We start from the raw sequence: 26,018 nt of genomic DNA, 5'->3' as shown, positions 1-26,018 counted from the left end.
AGGTGGATGTCAAGCCTAAGGATAGATTTTATGTTGCTGTTGCTTTTTTAATGGAGTTGTGAGTGGCATATTCTGATGAAAGGGAGCAAGTAGAGCAGGAGAGGTTGAAAACACAGGCAAGAAAAGGGATAACAAAGGAATGAGTTTTTTTGTAAGACAACAAAAAAGGGTGATACCAAAACTTACGTGAGGGATTACCTTTAGATAGGAAAGGATTTGTCAGTTGCAGGAAAATAGAAATTCAGGAGGGAATTCATGTCTGAAGACCATTTTCTGTTTGGAGAAGAATACAAGGTTATCTGAGAATAAAAAGGAAGGAGGAGGCTTACAAAAAGTGGAAGAGGTTTAAAATAGTCTCTGTGCAAGGTGTAAAAGCAAGAAAAACAGGAACGTGGTAAGATTGCCATGTAATGCTAAGGGACCTGTTGAAATTGTGCATCTCTCACTTCTATCCCCAGAATCTGGGAGACAAAATTAGGGTTAGATTTTTCTCCGTAGCTGGTAACGTTTCATGAAGTTAGAATGAAGGTGAAGAATATGTCTGACATCCTCTCTTCTGATCGCTGATGCCTGCCAAGAGTGAGGAGAAAGGAACTAGATAGAGCACTGCCTACCTTCCCTATTTCACCACCACTACTGAGGTTAACACTCTCCAGCTGCTGGGGAGCTGGTTAAATTGTCATTCCAATCCCTCTGTCAGTAAACATAGCACTGGTCTCACGTTACTGCTGCTATTACTGGGTAAGTAATGCATTATCAGTAGTTGCTTGAAGTAGAAGATCGTGTGTATGACTTACTTCCAAGTCTGTCACTTGAGCGATTTCACATTCATTCAGTATAAAAGCTTCTATTATGTAAAATTTACTATGTATCAGAAACTATCTAGGCATTAGAGCTACAAAACTAACTAATAGTGACATGATGTGTGGCCTGCTTTCATAGAGGATACAGATAGAGGCAGGTTGAGTTGAATGTGAAGCAGGGAAATACATACAAGCTGCTTTGCGCACCCCTGTGAAGGTCATATTACTCAAAGATGACTTTAGAGGAAGTTTGATTAAAGCTTGATTCTAAAGGATTAGTAGGAATTAACTGGGTAAAAGACAGTGGAAAGGAATGGGGTCGGCATAATGGGGCTGAAAGTTGAGGTGCTGAGTAAGATTTTTTTTTTCCAGCAGTGCAGACAATTGTTTTGATACCTGAAGCCCACCCAGCTAGTAGGGGCCATACTGATCTACACTTATTCCACCTTAAAACTTTTCTTCGATCTAGTTTCTTGAGTTATAGAATACAGAGGTCAGGAGCTTTTCATTTAGCATTAACAATGAAATAACTTGACCCCAAGTAGCTTTTCCTTTTAAGTCTCCCATGAAGGTACTGTTAGTCATTACTGCCCCTCTTCTACATCAAATTTTAGTTAGCATCAAGAATAGAGCCACAGAGACTTGATTTAGGAAAATCTATGTTATTAAGGTATAATTTAAATGCAAGAAATTGCAGATATTTAAAGAGTGCAACTGGATAAGTTTTGACATGTATACAATCATGAAACCATCACCACAGTCATAATAATGAATTTGGTGGATTCCATCACCCTCAGGTGCCCTTTCGTAGTCCCTCCCTTCCATAGTACCCCAGTAAGCAACTACTATTCTGCTTTTTTATTAGTATATATTAGTTTCCGTATTTTATATCTTTATGCCAGTACCATACTTTATTGATTACTGCAGTTTTCAATAATTTTTGAAGTCAGATATTGTTAGCTCTCCAGTTTGTTCTTTCTTTTCAAAGTTGTTTTGGCTGTTCTAGATTGTTTTTCCACATGAAATTTAGGGTCAGTTTGTCAAAGTTTTTTTTTTTTTAAAGCCTGCTAGGATTTTAATTGGTATTGCGTTGAATCTGTATATCAATCTGTGGAAAATTAACATCTTTGCAATATTCAGTCTCCCCACCCATGAATGTGCTTATCTCTCCATTTATTTATTTAGATCCTCTCTTAATTCCTCTCAACAGTGTTTGGTGATTTTAAGTATATAGGTATTGTATTTTTTGTTAAGACTTATTACCAGATATTTTATAAATTTGTATGCTATTGTAGATAATACTGGTTTTAGTTTTTATTTGTAATTATTAACTGCTGGTGCTATATTAAAATGCAGTTGAGTCAGTATATTGATCTTTTGTTCTTTAACATTGCTAAAATTACTTATTCTAGTAGCTTTTTGGTAGATTCCATTGGACTTTGCTCTACATAGCTATCATCATCTGTAAACAAAGACAGTTCCACTTCTTCCTTTTCAGAATGGATGAGGTTGGTTTGTTCCCTGGTTGCAGTGCTCAGAACCTCTAGGACAGTGTAGAATATAGGTGATAGAAAAAAGATGTCTTGTCCCGGTTTTAGGAGAAAAGCATTCATTCAATCTGTCACCAGTTAAGTATGATGTTAATTGTACTGTCTCTGTAGAGGCCCTTCATTAGTCCAGAGAAATGTCCTTCTTTTCCTAGTTTGCTGAGCTTTTATCAGTAAAGGATGTTGGATTTTGTCAGATGCTTTTTGAGATGATTGTACGGTTTTTCTTTTTTCAGTTTGTTAAAATGGTGAATTATGTGGACTGTCTCTAAATACTCAACCAACCTTGTATTCCTGGGATAAATACTACTTAATCATGGCCTCTTGTACTTTTATACATTATTTGATTGAATTTGCTAACATTGTTTAGAGTTTGTGTTCGTGAGGGACATTATCCTGTGCTGTTCCTGACTTGTAATGTCTTTGTCTCAGAATCAGAGTATGTTGGCCTCAAAGAACACATTTTGGCCTTCCTATTATTTTGGAAGAGTGTGCAGAATTATTATTATTCATTTTTTCTTAAGTGTTTGGTAAAAATTACCAGTGTAGCCATCTGTGACCTGGGAGTTTCTTTGGGGGAAGATGGTCTGTAAAATCTGATATTAGCATTTTCTGTGTTTTATTTTCCCCCTAATCATTCTAGCTAGAGATCTATCAATGGTATTGATCTCAAAGAAATAGCTTTTGATTTCTATTATTTTTCTGTTTTCCATTTCATTGGTTTCTGCTCACTTTGAATTTATTTTTTTTTAATAGACTTTATTTTTTAGAGCATTTTCAGGTTTGCAGCAGGGTACAGAGATTTCCATATGTCTTTTTCCCATGCATTTTCTTACGGTAGAAGGACAAAGATGGTTAATTCGAGACCTTTCTACTTTCCCAATATAGGTATTTAGTACTATAAATTCCTCAAAGGCCTACAGAAGAAGATGCTTTCTTTCCTGTCAGTCACACTAAGCCTTTCCAGTATTGTCATTTTTGTCTGCTAAAATAAGAATTGTAAAGGCAGCATCTGCAGGGATAAAGGGAGTTTAAACTCACAACTGTTCCTTTTCATATGCCTTTTGCACATTTATACCAAGTTGAGAAGGACGGTATCACATATTTTAATTCAGGAACACTACTTTTGACAAAGCTGTCTTACTGACTACTGCAGTTATTTCTTTACTTTGTTCCACTGAAAAGGCCTATCTAGTTAATCCTCTCCAGTTAATAATTAGCATGAATAATGGAAAGGAAGTGAAAGGAAAACTAGTTTTATCTAAATCATTTTAAGCAATACTTCTTTGCCTCAAACAAAGCCTCACATTTCTGCAGTTGTGAATATAGATTAAGCTGGTACTCCAGGTTGGCCTTACTTTTAAATTTGTTTCTGAATATAAAGTATAATAAGTCATATCTTTATATTTCAGCCATTATTCTGAACCTTCATTAACCTAATTTTGGATAGTCTTTTAGAACTAGTGTGAATCAATCCACAGCAATAATACTTAACCTTTATTAAACATACTACCTTGTCTAGTACTGTGTTAGATACTTTGCATGGATTATTTCATTTGATGATACACTAAAATCCAGTGAGGTGTGTTTTTAGTCCCATTTTATAGATGGGAGTAAAAATGGGAAGAAAACAAAGATTTTGAAAGTAGTCTTAAGGTCCTACAACTCTGGTAGAATTGGAGCTCTTCCCCAGTCTCCAGTGATATTAAGTATGTTATACACCTTCTTTCTGCTGCTGCTAAGTCACTTCAGTCGTGTCCGGACTCTGTGTGACCCCATAGACGGCAGCCCACCAGGCTCCCCCGTCCCTGGGATTCTTCAGGCAAGAACACTGGAGTGGGTTGCCATTTCCTTCTCCAGTGCATGAAAGTGAAGTCGCTCAGTCGTGTCCGACTCTTGGTGACCCCATGGACTGCAGCCTACCAGGTTCCTCCGCCCATGGGATTTTCCAGGCAAGAGTACTGGAGTGGGGTGCCATTGCCTTCTCCCACACCTTCTTTCTACTAATGTGTTAATTTACTGTATAAGGAGCCTTGTTGTTGTTCAGTCGCTCACTTGTGTCAGATTTTGTGACCCCATGGACTGCATCATGCCAGGCTTCCCTGTCCTTCACCATCTCCCAGAGTTTGTTCAGACTCATGTCCCTTGAGTCAGCGATGCCATCCAACCATCTCATCCTCTGTCATCCCCTTCTCCTGCCTTCAATCTTTTCGAGCATCAGGGTCTTTTCCAATGAGTCGGCTCTTCGCATCAGGTGGCCAAAGTATTGTAGCTTCACCTTCAGCATCACAGTCCTTCCAGTGAATATTCAGGGTTGACTTCTTTTAAGGTTGACTGGTTGGATCTCCTTGCAGTCCAAGGGACTCTAAAGAGTCTTCTATAGCACCACAGTTTGAAGGCATCAGTTCTTCGACACTCAGCCTTTTTTATTATCCAGCTCTCACATCCCTACATGACTACTGGAAAAACTATATAGAACTTTGTAGGCAAAGTAATGTTTCTGCTTTTTAATACACTGTCTAGGTTTGTCATTGTCTTCCAAGGAGCAAGTGTCTTTTAATTTTGTGGTTGCAGTCACCAACCGCAGTGATTTTGGAGCCCAAGAAAATAAAATCTGTCACTGCCATTGTTTCCCCACCTTAATCTTTAGTTCCTCTTCGCATTCTGCCATAAGGGTGGTATCATCTGCATATCTAAGGTTATTGATATTTCTCCCAGCAATCTTGATTTTAGCTTGTGCCTCACCCAGCTCAGCGTTTTCCATGATGTACTCTGCCTGTAAGTTAAATAAACAGGGTGACAGTATTCAGCCTTGACATACTCCTTTCCCAATTTGGAAACAGTTTGTTCGTTGTTCCATGTCTGGTTCTAACTGTTGCTTCTTGACCTGCATACAGGTTTCACAGGAGGCAGGTCAGGTGGTCTGGTATTCCCATCTCTTTCAGAATTTTCCACAGTTTATTGTGATCCACACAGTCAAAGGCTTTGGCATAGTCAATAAAGCAGAAATAGATGTTTTTCTGGAACTCTCTTGCTTTTTCGATGATCTAGTGGATGTTGGCAATTTGATCTCTGGTTCCTCTGGCTTTTCTAAATCCAGCTTGAACATCTGGAAGTTCATGGTTCACGTACTGTTGAAGCCCGACTTGGAGAATTTTGAGCATTACTTTACTAGCATGTGAGATGAGTGCAACTGTGTGGTAGTTTGAGCATTCTTTGGCATTGCCTTTCTTTGGGATTGGAATGAAAACGGACCTTTTCCAGTCCTGTGGCCACTGCTGAGTTTTCCAAATTTGTTGGCATATTGAGTGTGGCACTTTCACAGCATCATCATTTAGGATTTGAAATAGCTCAACTGGAATTCCATCACCTCCACTAGCTTTGTTCATAGAAAAATGCTTTCTAAGGCCCACTTGACTTTGTCTTTTAGGATGTCTGGCTGTAAGTGATCATACCCTCGTGATTATCTGGGTCGTGAAGATCTTTTTTGTACAGTTCTTCTGTGTGTTCTTGCCACCTCTTCTTAATATCTTCTGCTTCTGTGAGGCCCATTCATTTCTGTCCTTTATTGTGCCCACCTTTGCATGAAATATTCCCTTGGTATGTCTGATTTTATTGAAGAGATCTCTAGGCTTTCCCATTCTATTGTTTTCTTCTGTTGCTTTGCATTGTTCATTTAAGAAGTCTTTCTCTCTCCTTACTATTCTTTGGCACTCTGCATTCAGATGACTTGAATAAACAATCCATTAGAAGTTACTGCTGTGAATTACTCATATCCTCTTAACTGAAAAAGGTTGTTTTATCATCGAGGAATTAAAAAGGAGAAAAATTATTTTTTATTAAATTCTTGACATAGAGACAATATATTTAAAACATACATCTGGCCTGGAACTCAGAAACACTGTGTGTAATTTAGTTTCCTGACTTAATGCTATGAGGCCTCCACTGATTGTTGTGATAGGCAGGTGGTTTTACCTCTTGGAATGCTTTCTTTTTTTTTTTTAAAGTACCAGCCCTTGAGAAATAAGATGATAACGCTAGTTTTCTGGAGGATGTAAAACCCAGGGGTAAACTTTTTCCTTAAGGGAAAAAAATACCTCTGTATATTTAGTGATTTCAAATTGTTTGAATTTAATGATTTTATTGTTTGTAAAATAGATGCTTTATCTATATAATGACCCTTAACCTTAAAATGAAAATACTGAGTAATGGATTTGACTCAGTATTTAAATAAATATTTATTTACATAGGTAGCTTATAATAATAGCTAATCCTATATCTGTTAATTTTAGCTATACCACCTTATTTTCAGTGCTTTGCATGGATCAGTTACTTTAATTCTCACAACTCCATTAAATGTATGTTTAATCATGTGATTATTAGATTACTATCTGCCTCCCACACTGGGTGGTAGGCTCTGTGGAATCAGAAACCATCTCGGATTTTGTTTACCATTGTTCACTCTGTTCACAGAGCTGACCATACAATAGAGCTTAAATTTGAATGAATGAATGAAATGAATTCTTAATAGCTAATACTGATTACCTTTTGATAGTGATGTCTGCCTCCATCAAAGTAGTGATGCTTTCTCTGAAGTATTAAAATACATGTTATATGATCTGTGTAAAATCGTTATTTAAACTCAACATTTTTTCTTTGCTGGTCACATCTTGACATCATGGTGATTAAAATTCCTTAGAAATAGAGCACAATCATATATTTCATTACATTTAGCTTTTTTTTTTTAAATTGTTTTCAGCTTGACTAATGGTTTGAATTGCAGTCATACTGTGTGCTAACCATTGTGCAGAATTTAATTTCAAGTTCTTGGTTGCTTGTTTCACTTTGCAGGTAATGTAATTCTTTGACGAAACCCTTGTAGCTTTAAGAAAGTAAAGCTACCAGGTGCTTCATTTCCCTTCTTCAGTCTACCATCCTTACGAATACTGTTTTCATTTGGCTTCTAAGGGAGAAGATGTCAACCGGACACTAGAAGGTGGAAGAAAGCCTCTTCATTATGCAGCAGATTGTGGACAGCTTGAAATTCTGGAATTTCTGCTGCTGAAAGGAGCAGATATTAATGTATGTAAAGAACATTGTCATTCTAGAAAAAAAATTCCTGTTGCATGCTATTGGGTAGTTGTTTTCAGTAGATTTGTAAAATAGTTACTGGTGGAAATCTCATGTGAAAGTAAGAATATAGTCTGAAATTTTGCTGAATTTCTGTAGCTTAGAAATACATGGTTGTGATTTTTTTTTTAATAAGCAGAACAAGTTTATTTTTTTAAACTGATAAAATTTGGGGGTGGGGGACACAGGATAGATAGATTCATGCTTCCTTTTCATGTTCTAAAGCAGTCTGAGAGTTAGCACTATCTGTAGGTAGCAAATGGCTATCACCCAGTGGAGGATAGGCCCTGTAGTCATACGGAAAATCTAAAAGTGGATTTTTGGACAACAGTCAGGCAGCATTTATCTCTTAATTCTTGCCTTTTGTAGCCTCTGCATTTCAGAGTTTCAGAAAAATGTTTAAGTAACCATAAAGAGCAAGTGAGATGAACTTTTCACATCTCAGGGGCTGCCATGTCACCTGGCCCAATTTTGGGCATCTGTTACCTCTTCATACTGGCGAGCCTACAGTAGTGGGGGGTTGAGGCTCAGAGAGGTTAAGTAACTAGTCACACAGTTAAGTGCCAGAGTCCAGATTTGAGCTGGGGTCAAAGTCCTGCTCCCTCTGTTTCACCGGCTTCTAAGGAGAAACTGCTTGTGGGCCTAGGCCTCTGTCAGCTCTGTAAGAGGCTAAAAATGGGAGAACATTGATTTTCAGTTATTTATAAGCATTCCCTAATGATCTAGAGAGAAGGAAGAAATGAAAAATGGATAAAGTGATCTATATCTCATTCTTTCATAGGCTCCAGATAAACATCATATCACACCTCTTCTGTCTGCCGTCTATGAAGGTCATGTTTCCTGCGTGAAATTGCTTCTGTCAAAGGTGAGGTCAATTGCTGGTTTTTATTGTTTTATAACTGTTCAAGCTAAGTAATTGGTTATTAATTTACTTAAATTTTGTGTGGCATCAGGAACAGAAAAATTAGAGGTAACAGCCAAAATTGAAGACTAGAGCAATGTTGCTTGAAAGAGCTGATCCACACGCTGTTACCAGTTCTTACTGGGTAAAGAGCCTGAGCTAGAAAATAAGTCAACACAGTCTCCTTCATCAAGAATATCCTGCAATTTTCTTTTTAAAAGTTAGCTGAACTAGACATTGTACTTAATACAGAAAATGTTGTCCTGTGCTAGTAACAGTTTGCAGACTGGTGCCAGATTCACATACCACACTTTTATAACCTTGCCTTTGAAATTTGTAAACTTCTTTGTCTGTAGTGATCTTTCTGAGCAAGATTATTGAGGATTGCTGTAAGGGGCTCTCCAAGTCATTTGGTTTCTTGATATGATTGAGATCATGGTACATTTGGAGTTTTCCAGTGTTTTGTCTTTGATTACAAGCTCTCAAATGAAGGTCAGAGTCCAGCCTTAAAAATTAACCAGTCAGTTGCAACCATTCTAACTGTATTAAATGGAAACTGCAAATGTTGGAAGACAAGAAATCATCGTAAAATAAGGCACTCAACGTTAATCCCAAAATTATCTTTTCATGGCCATATTCTGGAAAATGTTAATAATGTTTAATTTGGAATTTTCAAATAAGTCCTGCTAAAAGAAGCAAGAAAGAATTAGAAATAAAATGAGTAAATATATATGAAGCATTTTGCACAGTACCTGACACATCATAATAGTCAATAAATAGTAGCTTTTATTATGTTTAAGACTAAAGAGGATTATATGCTTCATAGATTCAGTTTCAGTAGGATTTGGAGAACATTGGGAAAGAAAGTAGTACTTTTGTCCCAACACTTGATTGACAACTTTTCAAAGGTACTATCTGAAAGCAGTTAACCCAGGTCCTTTAAAATTAGGGGGTTTTACCCATACCTTCAGCACAAATACCGGATTTCTTGAAACGTGTGGTGGTGGAACACATTCTTCTTTACCACTGTAATGGATCCAGCATCTTTGGTGGGATGTGGTCATGAAGATTTCCAGCCACTGTATCTTTCTCCTGTCTTCCCATCCCCCACACTCCTGTAAAGATTAAAAAGAACCTTTGAGAACTATGGATAATTTCAGCCTTGGGGGAATGTTTTTGTATTATGTTAAAAACTGGTTGTCGGAGGCTACAAATATTAATTTACAATTCATGAAAGATTTAATTGTAATATTTTATTGGTTAGGACTCTATTGAAAGTAACTAAACCCAGCTTAGACAGGCTCAAGCAGTAAAAGAGATCATGTTGACTCACACAGTTCTAGGTTGAGGCACAGCTTGTCTGTGGGTTTAAGCCACATGACCAGCATCTGATTTCTTTGTCTCTATCTCAGCTTTCTTCCTCAGGGTTGGCTTAATTGGCCCACCTCAATATATCTTCTGAGTGTAGAGCAAAAGAAGCAGCAATACTATATTATATTTGAGAGATGCTCACTCCAGTACTCTTGCCTGGAAAATCCCATGGACAGAGGAGCCTGGAAGCCTGCAGTCCATGGGGTCGTTGAGGGTCGGACACGACTGAGTGACTTCACTTTTCACTTTCATGCACTGGAGAAGGAAATGGCAACCCACTCCAATGTTCTTGCCTGGAGAATCCCAGGGACGGGGAAGCCTGGTGGGCTGCCGTCTATGGGGTCGCACAGAGTTGGACACGACTGAAGTGACTTAGCAATAGAGCTTAAAAGTTCTCAGAGGAAAAATTTTAAACTATGTGAGGTGATTTTTATTTAAACTTATTGGGGTAACCATTTCACAGTACATACACATATCATTTTGTTGTATACCTTAAATTGTAATTATAGTATCAGTTATATCTTAATTACAAATTAATAAGTCAGAATAAAAACAAGAAATGAATGACTCCGACTCCTCCTTTCTCCCTCTTTCTGTGACCTTTTGTACCTAGCCAAGGCTTTTTGTTCTCTGAAAATAAAAACCTCCAGGGATCCTTTTTTAGCTTAGGGCTCTGGTCATTTACCAAATGAGGTACCCCTAAGCCAGCTCCTTCTTTGTAGCCAGATCTCAAACTGTAGATCAGAAATGTATTTGTTTCTGATAAGCCTTTCTTTCGACCTCAGTTCAGTTCAGTCGTGTCCGACTCTGCGACCCCATGAATTGCAGCACACCAGGCCTCCCTGTAATTCCCGAGGTTCACTCAGACTCACGTCCATTGAGTCAGTATGCCATCCAGCCATCTCATCCTGTGTCATCCCCTTCTCCTCCTGCCCCCAATCCCTCCCAGCATCAGAGTCAACTCTCAGCATGAGGTGCCAAAGTACTGGAGTTTCAGTTTTAGCATCATTCCTTCCAAAGAACACCCAGGGCTGATCTCCTTCAGAATGGACTGGTTGGATCTCCTTGCAGTCCAAGGGACTCTCAAGAGTCTTCTCCAACACCACAATTCAAAAGCATCAATTCTTCGGTGCTCAGCTTTCTTCACAGTCCAACTCTCACATCCATACACGACCACTGGAAAAACCATAGCCTTGACTAGACGGACCTTTGTTGGCAAAGTAATATCTCTGCTTTTCAATATACTGTCTAGGTTGGTCATAACTTTCCTTCCAAGGAGTAAGCATCTTTTAATTTCATGGCTGCAATCACCATCTGTGGTGATTTTGGAGCCCCAAAAAATAAAGTCTGACACTGTTTCCATTGTTTCCCCATCTACTTGCCATGAAGTGATGGGACCAGATGCCATGATCTTCGTTTTCTGAACGTTGAGCTTTAAGCCAACTTTTCCACTCTCCTCTTTCACTTTCATCAAGAAGCTTTTTAGTTCCTCTTCACTTTCTGCCATAAGGGTAGTGTCATCTGCATATCTGGGGTTATTAATATTTCTCCCAGCAATCTTGATTCCAGCTTGTGCTTCTTCCAGCCCAGCGTTTCTCATGATGTACCCTGCATAGAAGTTGAATAAGCAGGGTGACAATACACAGCCTTGATGTACTCCTTTTCCTATTTGGAACCAGTCTGTTGTCCATGTCCAGTTCTAACTGTTGCTTCCTGACCTGCATACAGATTTCTCAAGAGGCAGGTCAGGTGGTCTGGTATTCCCATCTCTTGAAGAATTTTCCACAGTTTATTGTGATCCACACAGTCAAAGGCTTTGGCATAGTCAATAAAGCAGAAATAGATGTTTTTCTGGAACTCTCTTGCTTTTTCGATGATCCAGCAGATGTTGGCAATTTGATCTCTGGTTCCTCTGCCTTTTCTAAAACCAGCTATCTGGAAGTTCATGGTTCACGTATTGCTGAAGCCTGGCTTGGAGAATTTTGAGCATTACTTTACTAGCATGTGAGATGAGTACAATTGTGCAGTAGTTTGACCATTCTTTGGCATTGCCTTTCTTTGGGATTGGAATGAAAACTGACCTTTTCCAGTCCTGTGGCCACTGCTGAGTTTTCCAAATTTGCTGGCATATTGAGTGCAGCACTTTCACAGCATCATCTTTCAGGATTTGAAATAGCTCAACTGGAATTCCATCACCTCCACTAGCTTTGTTCATAGTGATGCCTTCTAAGGCCCACTTGACTTCACATTCCAGGATGTCTGGCTCTAGGTGAGTGATCACACCATCGTGATTATCTGGGTCATGAAGATCTTTTCTGTACAGTTCTTCTGTGTATTCTTGCCATCTCTTCTTAATATCTTCTGCTTCTGTTAGGTCCATACCATTTCTGTCCTTTATCGAGCTCATTTTTGCGTGAAATGTTCCCTTGGTATCTCTAATTTTTCTTGAAGAGATCTCTAGTCTTTCCCATTCTGTTGTTTTCCTCTATTTCTTTGCATTGATCGCTGAGGAAGGCTTTCTGATCTCTCCTTGCTATTCTTTGGAATTCTGCATTCAGATGCTTTTATCTTTCCTTTGCTCCCTTGCTTTTTGCTTCTCTTCTCTTCACAGCTATTTGTAAGGCCTCCCCAGACAGCCATTTTGCTTTTTTGCATTTCTTTTCCACAGGGATGGTCTTGATCCCTGTCTCCTGTACAATGTCATGAACCTCATTCCATAGTTCATCAGGTACTCTATCTATCAGATCTAGGCCCTTAAATCTATTTCTCACTTCCACTGTATAATCATAAGGGATTTGATTTAGGTCATACCTGAATGGTCCAGTGATTAGTACTGGTGTCAACATATTTGGTAAAATGTAAAACAAGGGCATTAAAGTGTTTTGATCGCTGTGGCAGGAGTTTATATGTAACCCAGCAGGGATCTAAAGGAAGGAGAGGTCACATGTCCTGGGAGTCAGAGGCCTAGTGTGATATAAATAAGAATGTCATTACAACTTCAGGGACCACAAATGTAGCTTCAAAAAGCAGTTGACACTTGAGTCCTCGAAACTCAGTGTCCAGGAATCGAATAGAGAACTGCATTACCTTTCAAAGCAGAAGCATCAGTGTGAGAAAAGTCACAGAGGCAAGAGAGACCTGACGTGTTAATGCATTAGAGTAAGGGAGATTGTTCAGCACAGCTGCAGCATGGGATTTAACAAGAAATTTAGCAAGAGGTGGGTAGTGAGCAGATTATACCTTATGTATCACATGATTTATCTTGTTTTCTTCTGTGAGGATGCCATTAAAGGCGTTTATGTAGGTGAGTATTACAATCAGACTTGAATTTTACAAAGATCACCCAAACAGATGTATGGAGTCTGAGTTGGAGTAGCAGGAGAATTGAAAAAAGAAACTATTGCATTAGAATTTACATATGAAAATACTGAACTGAGATAGTAGCAAGGACAGGTGGGAAATTTTAAGAACATTATTGTCTAAAGACTTAGTGACTGATTACATGTGAAGTAAGCAAAAAAAAAAAAAAAATGCATAGTATCTCCACATTTAACATGATAGAGAATGTTCCAGATAAAGAAATAAGTTGGTAAAAAAAACATTATGGATTCACTTTAGGAAAGGCTCCATTTATAGTATTTCTGGGACTAAAGTAGGTAAGTCTCAGTGTGTGTGAGTGGTGGGGAAAGCTTTAAAGATCAGGGTAGACGTTCAAAATGAATACATAAGTCAGAAGTTAAATCATAACGTGGATGAGATCTGGCAAAAGCATACTGAGCAAGTGGTGAAGATGCCTGCCAAAAACCAGAACCATGGAGAATCCAGCATTTAAATAAAGTTGAGAGAAAGTAAAGGGGAGGAGGGTGGAGTGGAAGGAGTAAGAAGGAGAGGCAGGCTAGACAGAATTTAGAGATAATATTCCAGAGTATTTTCAGGACAGCATAGGTTAGGGTGCAAATTGCCTTTCATGTCCAGTGTTTACTCTTCTTTTAAAAAGAGAACCTTCATGTTTTAACTTGGTGCATAGTGGCGGCCTAGCTAGTACTTGCATCTCAGTTTGTCTTGCAGTGGCTGGGGCTTTGTGTCTAAGTTTGGCCCGATGGGGTGTGCACAGATGTGTGCCATTTCTAGATCACCTAACATATGAGGCCACTTGCTACGGACTTCACGCCCACATCTAGCAGGCTGGAAGCAGATGTGGAGGTGAGCACACTAAGCATTACTGTTCTATGAGAGAGAAATAAGTTAACTTAGTTTAATTCATTGTGCTTTAGCCTCTGTTATAGCAGTTTAGCCAAACAGATAGGATAAAAAGTTGTTATTTGTAAATGAATGAATAGGACTGAGGAAGAACTCAGCTGTGGATCTCCTGACTCTGTCATTTGAGAGGAGTGCACAGGGTTTTGATACTGGAACAGTAGAAACAAAACTAATCATAGTAGTCTGCCAGGTGCCACAGTGAGCAGTGTTTACCCAGAAGTAATTTTTAATTAAATTTAATTGGAGGCTAATTACTGTACAATACTGTGGTGGCTTTTGCCATACATTGACATGAATCAGCCACAGGTGTACATGTATCCCCCATGTCAAACCCACCCCCGTCCGCATCCCATCCCTCTGGGTTGTCCCAGCGCCCTGGCTTTGAGTGCCCTGTTTCATGCATTAACCTTGGACTGGTCATCTGTTTCACATATGGTAATATACATGTTTCAATGCTGTTCTTTCAAATCATCCCACCCTCGCCTTCTCCCACAGAGTCCAAAAGTCTGTTCTTTATATCTGTGTCTCTTTTGCTGTCTCACATGTAGGGTTGCCGTTACCATCTTTCTAAATTCCATGTGTGTGTTAATATACTGTATTGGTGTTTTTCTTTCTGACTTTACTCTGTATAATAGGCCCCAGTTTCATCCACCTCATTAGAACTGATTCAGATGTGTTCTTTTTAATAGCTGAGTAATATTCCGTTGTGTATATGTACTGCAACTTTCTTATTCATTTGTCTGCCAGTGGACATCTAGGTTGCTTCCGTGTCCTAGCTATTGTAAACAGTGCTGCGATGAACATTAGGGTACATGTGTCTCTCTAAGTTCTGGTTTCCTCAGTGTGTATGCCCAGGAGTGGGATTGCTGGGTCATATGGCAGTTCTATTTCCAGTTTTTTAAGGAATCTCCACACTCTTCTCCATAATGGCTGTACTAGTTTGCATTCCCACCAACAATGTAAGAGGGTTCCCTTTTCTCCACACCCTCTACAGCATTTATTGTTTGTAGACTTTTTGATGGCAGCCATTCTGACTGGCGTGAGATGGTACCTCATAGTGGTTTTGATTTGCATTTCTCTGATAATGAGTGATGTTGAGCATCTTTGCATGTGTTTGTTAGCCATCTGTATGTCTTCTTTGGAGAAATGTCTGTTTAGTTCTTTGGCTCATTTTTTGATTGGATCATTTATTTTTCTGGTATTGAGCTGCATGAGCTGCTTGTGTATTTTTGAGATAATTCTTTGCTTTCAGTTTTTCGCCATTGAAGATAATGTTTGTTGTGGGTTTATCATATATGGCTTTTATTATGTTGAGGTATTTTCCTTCTGTGCCTGCTTTCTGGAGAATTTTTATCATAAATGGGTGTTGAATTTTGTCAAAGGCTTTCTCTGCATCTGTTGAGATAATCATATGGGTTTTTATCTTTCAGTTTGTTAATGTGGTGTATCACATTGATTGATTTGCAAATATTGAATTCTTGCATCCCTGGAATAAAGCCCACTTGGTCATTATGTATGATCTTTTTAGTATGTTGCTGGATTCTGTTTACTAGAATGTTGTTGAGGATTTTTGCATCTATGTTCATCAGTGATATTGGCCTGTAGTTTTCTTTTTTCGTGTGGCATCTTTGTCTACCCAGCAGTAATTTAAGCATTGTTTTTATATATTAACTGTAAATTTCTATCAGTATTCAGGACCAGATAGCTTTACTGGTGAGTTCTACCAAACATTTAAAGAAGAGTTAATATCAGTCCTTCTCAAACTCTTCCCAAAAACATCAGTACAGATGGGACCGCTTCCAGTCTCATTTTACAAGGCCAGCATTTCCTCATCCAAAACCAGACAAGGATGCCACAAGAAAATTGCAGGCCAGTATCCCTGATGAACATAGATACAGAAATCCTCAACAAAATGTCAGCAAACCGAACTCAGCAATACATTAAAAGTTTCATACTCCATGATCAGATTATTCCAGGGACACAAGGACAATTCAGAATCTGCAAATCAATCATTGTGATATAATGCAATAACAAGGATAAAAATCATATGATTATTTCAGTAGATGCAGAAAAAGCATGGACATAATTTAACATTCATTCATAATGAAAACACTCAATAAATCAGATAGAGAGGGAATATACCACAGCATAACAAAGGCTGTATTATGACCACAACCTGTATATCATACTCAACTGCGAAAAACACAGCTTTTCCTCTAAGATAATGAACTAGATGAGGATGCCCACTCACACCACTTATTTAACATAGTACTGGAAATCCCTAGCCAGAGCGGTTAGAGAAGAAAAGAAACAAAAGGTATCCAATTTGAAAGGGAAGAAGTAAAATGTTCTCTTTTTGCCAATGACACAACATATATTATAGAAAACCCTAAAGACTCCACTAAAATAACTTAGAACTATTCACCTAATTCAGTTAAGTATCAGGATACAAAACCAATATCCAAAAATCTGTTGTGTTTCTATATACTAATTACAAATTATAAGAGAATTTAAGTTCCACTTAAAATAATTGCATCAAAAAGAATGAAATACCTAGGAGTAAATTTAACCAAGAAGGCAGAAGACTCATTCGTATGCTGAAAACTACATTGATGAAATATATTGAAGAAGACACAAATAAATGGAAAGATACTTTGTGCTCATGCATTGGCAGAATTAATATTGTTAAAATGTCCATATTGCCCAAAGAAGCTTTAATGCTGTTCCTATCAGAATTCCAATGGCAATTTTAATAGATTAAACAGTGCTAAAATTTGTATGGAACCACAGCAGATCCTGAATACTCAAAGCAATCTTGAGAAAAAATAACAAAGCTAGTGGTGTCACACTTCCTGATTTCAAACTGTATTACAAATATATAGGAAGCAAAATTGCTCCCCAGGTGGCCCAGTGGTAATAAATCTCCCTGCTGATGCAGAAGACACAGATGTGAGTTCAATCCCTGAGTTGCAAAGAGTAGGAAATGGCAACCCACTCCAGTATTCTTGCCTGGGAAATTTCACGGACAGAGGAGCCTGGTGGGCTATGTCCATGGGGTCACAAAGAGTCGGACATGACTGAACGACTGAACTGATACACACACAGTCAACGAATTTACCGTTAAGCAGCTAAGAGTATACAATAGGGAAAGGACAGTGTGGTCCATTAATGATATTGAAAAGTGGACAGGTATATGCAAAAGAATGAAACTGGACCACTATCTTACAACTACACACAAAAATTAACTCAAAATGGATTAAAGACTTTAAAATAAGACCTGAAACCATGGAACTTCGAGGAAAAAAAACATGGATGATAAGCTCCTTGCCATTCATTTTGGTGATAAGTTTTTTAATTTGGCACCAAAAACAAAACCATCAACAAGATGAAAGGGCAACCTATAGAATGGGAGAGAATTATTTGCAAATCATATATATGATAAGGGGTTAATAACCAAAACAGAATATTCACATAACAGGAAAAAAACTCAGTTAAAAAAATCTTATTTTAAAATGGATAGAGGATCTGAATAGACATTTTTTACAAAAGATATTCAGATGGCCAGCAGGTACATTAAAAGGTTCCTCAACATTAGTAATCATCAGGGAAATATAAATCAACCACAATGAATTGTCACCTCACGCTTATTAGAATGGCTGTTATCACGGATATAGGAAACAGTAAGTGTTGGCAGGGATGTGAAAAAAAGGGAACCCTTGTGCACTATTGGCTGGAGAAGGCAATGGCACCCCACTCCAGTACTCTTGCCTGGAAAATCCCATGGATGGAGGAGCCTGGTGGGCTGCAGTCCATGGGGTCGCTAGGAATCAGACACGACTGAGCAACTTCACTTTCACTTTTCACTTTCATGCATTGGAGAAGGAAATGGCAACCTACTCCAGTGTTCTTGCCTGGAGAATCCCAGGGACGGGGGAGCATGGTGGGCTGCTGTCTATGGAGTCGTACTGAGTCAGACACGACTGAAGCGACTTAGCAGTAGCAGCAGTGCACTATTTGCAGGGTGTAAGTTGGTGCAGCCTCTGTGGAAAACAGTATGGAGGGGGCTCGGGAATTAAAAATAGGACTACCATATGATCCAGCAGTTCTACTTCTGGGTGTTTATCTGAAGGAAACAGAAATCCTAACTCAAAAAGATATCTGTACCTTGTGTTCACTGCAGCATTATTTACTGTGACCAAGACTTGAAAATAACCTGTGTGAATAAAGAAAATGTGATATATGTGCGTGTGTATATATACACATACACACTGCAATGGAATATTATTCAGCTATTTAAAAAAAGAAAATCCTGCCATTTGTAACAACAGAGAGGCCTTGAGGGCATTGTGCTAAGTGAGATATATTGGACAAAAACAAATACTGTATTATCTCATTCATATGAATCTCAAAACTCATTTGGGGGCAAGGATTGGGTGAAGGTAGAGAAAGTATCTTACAGAGCAGAGATACTGTCAGAATTGATGAAACAAGAAGCACAGGTTTAAATAAACACATCACACATTTACAGAGAAACAAAACTGCTGTTTTTAAGTGTAAGAAATCGGGAGGGTCTGGGGTAGAAGGTGGTAGTGTGCTAGAGCCGCATCTGCGTGGTGGGGAATCAGAAGGTAATATCTGAAGTTAATAACTCCAGTGGCACGAGTGTATTAGAGCCATGGACGATCCCTGGGACTAATAACGATTGATTGAAAATGGTTTCCTCGAGGAAGGGTTGAGATACTAAGAAATATCTTAAGTTCTCCAATCAGCTACCAAAAAATCATTTTCTTTTAATATCTTTTTCCACATTGACAGAACTGCTCTATCATTTTTAGAAGAACTGGTTTGAGTTCATTAAATTTATCCCTAACATTTATTTTTGATGCTATCATAAATGGAATTGTTTTCTTGGTTTTATTTGGAAATTTTGGATATTAGGCCTTTTAATAATACGAAATGTCCCTCTTTGTCTCTGGTAATACTTCTTTATCTTAAAGTTTTTTTGTGTGGTGTAAGAGTCACTCTGTTTCTCTTATGCTTACTCATTTATTTTTAAAAGCGATACATGCACATACATATTTAGGACATAGAGAGTAGATAGAAACACTAGAATGTTAATGTTGTATCTGGCTTATAGAATAATGAGTATTATGGGGGCTTTTTTGGTGTGTCTTCTGAGTTCTGTGATTAGTTTGTGTTATAATTAGGAAAAAAGAGATGGCATATATAAAATTTTAGATACTTTTATCAGCTAGATTTTTGGGGTTGCAAATAGCAGAATTTGACTCTCACAAGTAGAAGATAATTGGACTAATCATAGAATCAGTTGGCAAGTTGGAGTACTGGGCTGAGAAGAGGCCAGAACTATGCCAGCTGTGAGACTTTAGATAGGAGAGACTTCTCTGCTGCCTTTCCTGGGTGACGCCACAGAAATAAGTGAGCTCTGACTTCTTGTTGCCTTTCTTTTGCTCTCTTCAGTCAAGATTCAAAATCCGGAAGTGAGTGTCCTGCTCTGATGGTTGGCAAGAAAAGTACCTGGCACCTTAAGTTATAGTTTGAGGAGTCCACACAATAGGGACAAATGATTCCCTAGAATGAAATTAGGATGCTGTTATCAAAAGAAGGGAAGTGAACTCTGGCAGCTAAAAAGCAACAGATGTTCACTGTGATATTTGACTTTTTGTTAATGCAGAATTACAGTTTACAGTGCTAGTCATAAAAACAGTTACCAATAAGAATAATTGTTTTGTTAAAAATAGAACCACCATATGATCCACTTCTGGCCTTATAAGCCAGACGAAACTATAATTCTAAAAAAGAGACATGCACCCCTCTGTTCACTGTTTACAGTAGCCAAGACATGGAAACAGCCGAAATGTCCACCAACAGATGAATAAAGATGTGGTGCATATATTACGGTGGAATACTCCTCAGTCATAAAAAGGAATGAAAGTATGCCATTTGCAGCAACATGGATGGGCCTAAAGATTGTCATACTAAGTGAAGTAAATCAAAAAGAGAAAGACAAATACCATACGATATCACTTATATGTAGGGTCTAAAGTATGACACAGATGAACCTGTCTGTGAAACAGAAACAGGGACACAGAACAGACTGGTGGTTGCAAAGGGATAGTGATGTGGAAGAGGGATGGATTGGGAGTTTGGGATTAGCAGATGCAAACTGGCATATATAGAATGGTGAACAATACGGTCCTACGTAAACCATAATGGAAAAGAATATGAAAAAAAATGTATATACGTATAACTGAGTCACTTTACTGTGCAATAGTAATTAACACAACAGTGTCTTTCAGCTAGACTTTGGTAAAAAAAATTTTAAAGAATTTGTTTTGAATACAACTGACCCAGTTATTGTCACTTAACCTGTGTTGGCATGCTCGCCACTGAAGTTCTCACTTGCAGATTTCTCTGTCACTTGACTGTAAGTTCCGTGTGTCTCATAGTGCAGTTAAAATCACTTAGAAAAGGAGAAAGCAAACCTTTATATTCGTAATGGGGAGGACTTTGTGATAATTTAACACTTGCTAGAATTTCTGTCATCTCCTTCCTGGCTCACCTAATCAGCTTGTACTTACTCATCAAGACCCAGCTCAAGCATTACCTCATCCAAAAAGACTCTTGCACACTCCTACCTCATCCCATTCTAGTTAATGGGCCACTCACCACTGTGCATAGTGCTCTTTTTGTTCTCATCCCATTGTATCATAATTGTTCATTTGTTTGTCTCTCACACGAGCCAGACTGGCAGAGTGTATCTTGTTTTTCCTTTGATTCTCCAGCCCCTACGCCTAGGAAGTCCCATCGAGAGAGGAGCCTGATTGGCTACCATCCCTGAGGTCACAAGAGTCGGACACGACTTAGTGACTGAATCACCACAAGCCCCTTACACAGTGTCTATACATCAGACAGTCAGTAAATATTTGTTGAATGATTGAATGGGTTTCCCAGAGAAAGGGGGCAGGGCATTCCCTATGGAACCCAGCAATGTAAAGGTATGGAATGGTTTAGGAATGGTGAGACATTCTAGAGGATTAGCACATTGAACGATGAATGGGAGGAGAGACTGGTGAATTTGACTGACTTTGGTCTCTACATGACGGTGTATTCCAAGTTTAGACAGTTCTGTAGGCCTCAGGAAGAGGAGAGACTTGGCAATGGAGGAGGACAGGACACTAGAGGTTATTTGATGAATACATCCTGGTTGGGCTGGAGCTCTCAGAGCACCCTCAGATGGTGGAGTGTTGTTGGCACAGGGAGTTAGAGAGTTCAGACACAGTTTGGGAGCAAATTCACCTCCCGTGCACCAGGCACTTGTTTAAATACTGGGGACACAGTAGTGGATAATATGAATAAGATTTCTACTTCCCATTGAGTTTTTATTCTAATAAGGGAAGATGGATAAGAACAACAGACACCAACCAAAGCATATGTACACATTCTCAAAACTGCAGTGCCATGTTGGAAGTAAAATGTCCAGAACAGCACTCTCCTCCTGAAGCACAAGGGAGCAAACTGGAGAGACTCTCTCTGGAGTGTAGCAGGGACCCTTCCTTCCTGGCTTACATTCCAGTCCTTTACTGCTCAGTTTTTGGAAGTATAATGACCAGTGTCATACATGTTCTTTAGGAATTTGTCTAAAAGATTTGTAAGTTCTAGATTTTAAAAATATGTGTGTAATATTTATACACTCTCCAAAAAATGTTGCAAAGAAGAAAGTGTTGTCACAGTAATGCTTTTTTTAGCAAAAGTGTTCTCTCCCCACCCTCATTATATACTACACACAGGGATCTTCCTGTTTAAAACTTAATTAGTTAGGTATTATAAGTAATACCTAACCAGAAGGCCATGGCACCCCACTCCGGTACTATTGCCTGGAAAATCCCATGGATGGAGGAGCCTGGTAGGCTGCAGTCCATGGGGTCGCTAAGAGTTGGACATGACTTGAGTGACTTCACTTTTCACTTTCATGCATTGGAGAAGGAAATGGCAACCCACTCCAGTATTCTTGCCTAGAGAATCCCATGGACGGAGAAGCCCGGTAGGCTGCAGTCCATGGGGTCGCACAGAGTCGGACACGACTGAAGCGACTTAGTAGTAGTAGTAGTAATTATAAATAAAAACCAGTCATTGCCTATGTTATTGGCAAGTTGTGTTTGTAGTTTGTATATTTCTAGTGCAATATAGTGAAAAATAATCTGATATTTTTACAGCTTAATCTGTATCCTTGACAACTGTTTGGGGGTTTTCCTTCAGTGGAACAGATTCCAGGAGCAAAGAAGTTTTGCATGTGCCAACTAATCTAGCCTTTCATTCTCTTCTCTTGGTTGTAGGCTTGTTTAATGATAAAGGCTCTTTCCTCTGTTTTCCAGGGTGCCGATAAGACTGTGAAAGGTCCTGATGGACTGACTGCCTTTGAAGCCACTGACAACCAGGCAATCAAAGCCCTTCTTCAGTGATGGACGGATGGGCTAACAGCTCTGGAAGAATGACTCTCCTGTGGCCTCACACTGCTGCCTGTCTGTCTGTTACTCTCTATCTGCCAGCTTCTTCAGCTAAAATACTTTTAGAGGGGTGAGGGGAGAGAGAAATTCATAACAAATCAGACTACCAGGAACAAAATAAACAATGTTTGGGAGGAGAGGGAAAAAACAAGATCAGGCTTTTACTAGGATTCCTGATCAGGTCAGCCTCTTTTCCATTTCCAGTTTAAAAAAAAAAACTGATACCCATGGGAGAGCAAAGACAAAACATACCGTTAATATTTGACCTTTTCAGCTCCCTGGCTAATTTATTAGATTGTGTTGAGGGTCTGATTATACCAAGGCCAACTATATATTTGGTAGCCCTATCTGTGTGAGCAGTAGTGGCTGCTGTGACGAAACTTAGGGTGCTGAGACAAGCAATTAGCTCTAGCCTTCTGCCTTAAGATGCACTCTAGTGGGGATTTCCCAGCGTAGTTACGAGCGCTGCCTGAGGTTGGTGACCAAATCTCCCCTGGTGACTTCCAGCTTTACATGAGAGCTCGGTTAAGGCGAGGGGGCACACACTCCTCTGCTGCTGGACGGCTGGACTTTGGGTTTCCTCTCCCCCTTCACATGGATTTCATGTCTCTTTAGGTAAAACTGACTAGTTTTATTTATAAAATCTCAAATTTTGGAAGTCTAAAGGAGAAATCATTCCAGTCTGCTTTTTTTTTTCCCTTCCTCTAGATTCAGACATAGAACATTGAAACACTTTCCAACTCTCGCTGGTAGTAAAAGGGGATTTAAAAATAGAATCATAGCCATAAGCCTGTTAGATACAGAGAGAACAGTTGTCTTAGTACCTATGGATTTTCTTCATTTGCTGTTTGAATAGATTGGCCTCACTTCTGTTTGAAGAATCAAGGAACATTCTTTTGGAATGCCTCTCTCAGACCCACCTTGGATGCTGATTACTTACTGCACCAAAGCTCTCACTGGGGTGAGATTTACTGTTCGGACCAGTTTAACCCCATCTCTTAAAAATACGCATGTCACCAGTTTGCCCAGAGCTGTTGATAGGCTTCTGCTGAATGTATGCCAGCCCACCTGCCTAATATATTTTTGTTTCTTTTCTCTTTTATGCACTGCATAAAATGGGACACCTTCAAATTATATTCTGTATTTTTAAAAATACAGTGCCCTAAAATGGTGTTCTGACCTGCAGAAAATAGACACATTTTCTAATGTTTATTTCTTGAGCAGTACAGCTGATTAAAACATACATATACCCTTAAATTTGCTGTCCTGCATATAAAATAAGATTCATTTGACTTGCCATCCATATATGCTTACTGAAAATACTAGCATTTTTCCTTAGCCATGTCATGCAATAATTGAATGTACCTCAAATTTTTAAAAGTGGGGGGAGGGTGGGTTAGGGACTTGTATTCAGATTGTGGTTAATAAAGAATTAATGACAATTTTTTAAGGCCATGTAGCATCCTACAACAGGGTTAAACTAGTACCAAGAATAGTCAGCCTGGCCAATAACAAATCTTACCAGTTGCTGATTGGTTGGTTGATGTGTGGGTTTGTTTGTGTGTATTTTTCCCTGGTGAACCCTTTTTTTATCCTGTGGCTTTTTCACTTAAAACTAGCCTAACCCTGGAATTTTCCTGCGTCCAAGAAAACAATCACAGAATACTGGTTTAAATACTTTGATACCTGTGGCTAATTCTGCTGTCTTGATGCAGGCTATTAGAGTTGGATTAGAAGTCAGTAATTAGTGCTTTATGCCATCACTGAACTGAAACACAGTGATCCTCGCTGAAGATGGAGGGCACTCTGTCAGCGTGTACTGTCGGCGTACAAGGTGTTCTGGTATCTTTGTTTTCGCTTCTTGGCATACTGCTGTTTAAAAGGCTCGACTTTTACTCTCTACACAGTTTTCACCTTTACTTTCCGAGTGTTTTCTGTAGTGGGCTACTGTAGAGAGTGTGCTGTTCTATCATTCCTAAACCTGGTCTGCTTCCTCCAGTCACTGGTCCAGAGACCATGTGATTCTTTGTACAGTTTATCCTGGTGTTCCCTGTAATGCAGTAGAGGCTACTTTGCCTTCCCTCTTCTTTCTCAGCCATTTTGTAAACCCCGTAATTATGAAGCGGTTGCTTGAGAAAATAACAGATAAACATAGAATAGACTGACCAAGATGGTTTAGAGTTTGTTTTTTTTTTTAACTAGGTTATTTATAATGTATTTCTGAACCACTTGGCAGAGAAATTTACAACACTTAATGTTCATATTTTGAGTAAAGAAAGCTAAAACCTTGTCTGCTTTTTTGGTACTACATGCATTAGTAAAAGGTTAAGTTTTGTTCTCCACTGCAGTAATATTTAACATCTCAGAAAAAAATCTTGCATGTTCTGTAGTTTTGTATTAAGTCAGTCTTTTCATATGCACTATTTCAAGTGAAAACAGGTGGTTTGCTTGTCTACATTAGTATCCTAACAGGTTCCCCCTGGCAGCTTCAGACTGGCGTCTGTAGACTTACAGTTCAGCTAACGGCACCGGAATCGACCCAGTAGTTCTCTGCACAGCTAACCTTCTAAACCCAGTGGGGCCTGAAGGAGAAGTAGGTGGATGCCATGGGTGGAAGCTGCCAGCAAGCAGGCCCTTCATTCATTGATTTCCTTCCCCCAAATAATGGATTTCAAATCTATATGTACCTATTTGATTTTTTTCCCCTAAAACTTCAACTGAGCTGCTGTTTTCTTCCATGCAATATTGTATACTCGATTGTGTATAGAAGAAGCTGGTGAAGTGCCCTCCTACATAAGCAATTGCAGTGTTTGCATGCAAAATTCTAAAAAATTTAAATTGTCCTGATTCTATTTTGTAAATGGAGAAACAATCATATCTTTCTAAGCAGTAATGGAGGAAGACTAGTGCTTTGTGCATTTTGATATATTTGAGTTCATTTTTTCCACAGTGTAATACATTTGACACAGTTGGGGTTCTCATTATCCTAGTTCATGTACATCAGAATGCTAAATAATACTGTGTTTAAGTTTTGTGTTGCAAGAACAAATGGAATAAACTTGAATTGTGCTACAGCCAACGTGTCAGGGTTTTTCATTTTTCTCTTCCCTTGATTACTTTGGGTTATTATCACCTTCCTCCTCTGGTCTTCTTTATAACTGTATTGGTACTTTGCCTTAAACTTTAATCTGAATTTCCCCCCATTTATTCCACTTCTAGAAAGAAAATAAGACTAGGAAAGATTTAATGGAAATAAACTGTACTACTCATCTCATTGAGAGGTTCTGCTCATCTGTGTCAGTTTCCGAGTACACACTGTTTCTAATAAATGAGGAGTTTCTATGAGCAGGCTGTAACTGGGAAACTTTGAAGCGTAAGCGTCAGGATCTTAATAGGTGTTAGAATAGCATCAAGCTAAACCTCTTTAATCCTTTCATACACTTATTTAAGCTATCACAGAACTTTCACAATATATCAGACT

General features: G+C 38.8%; 1 protein-coding gene across 1 annotated transcript in view; it reads left to right on the top strand.

Annotated features, from left to right (window-relative positions):
• MTPN (myotrophin) overlaps positions 1–25,611 on the top strand; it is a 68,181-nt gene extending 42,570 nt beyond the window's left edge. Inside the window, exons 2-4 of the mRNA XM_019959148.2 lie at positions 7,319–7,432; positions 8,262–8,345; positions 22,406–25,611. Coding sequence (XP_019814707.1) covers positions 7,319–7,432; positions 8,262–8,345; positions 22,406–22,492 — 285 coding nt within the window. The 3' untranslated portion in view covers positions 22,493–25,611. The remainder of the gene's footprint in view (positions 1–7,318; positions 7,433–8,261; positions 8,346–22,405) is intronic.
• Positions 25,612–26,018: the final 407 nt, after the last annotated feature.

Source organism: Bos indicus, chromosome 4 (assembly GCF_029378745.1).
Source record: "Bos indicus isolate NIAB-ARS_2022 breed Sahiwal x Tharparkar chromosome 4, NIAB-ARS_B.indTharparkar_mat_pri_1.0, whole genome shotgun sequence".
Classification (NCBI taxonomy): domain Eukaryota; kingdom Metazoa; phylum Chordata; class Mammalia; order Artiodactyla; family Bovidae; genus Bos; species Bos indicus.
The sequence above is the reverse complement of the archived record's forward strand: the minus strand, read 5'-3'. Positions and strand labels throughout refer to the sequence as shown.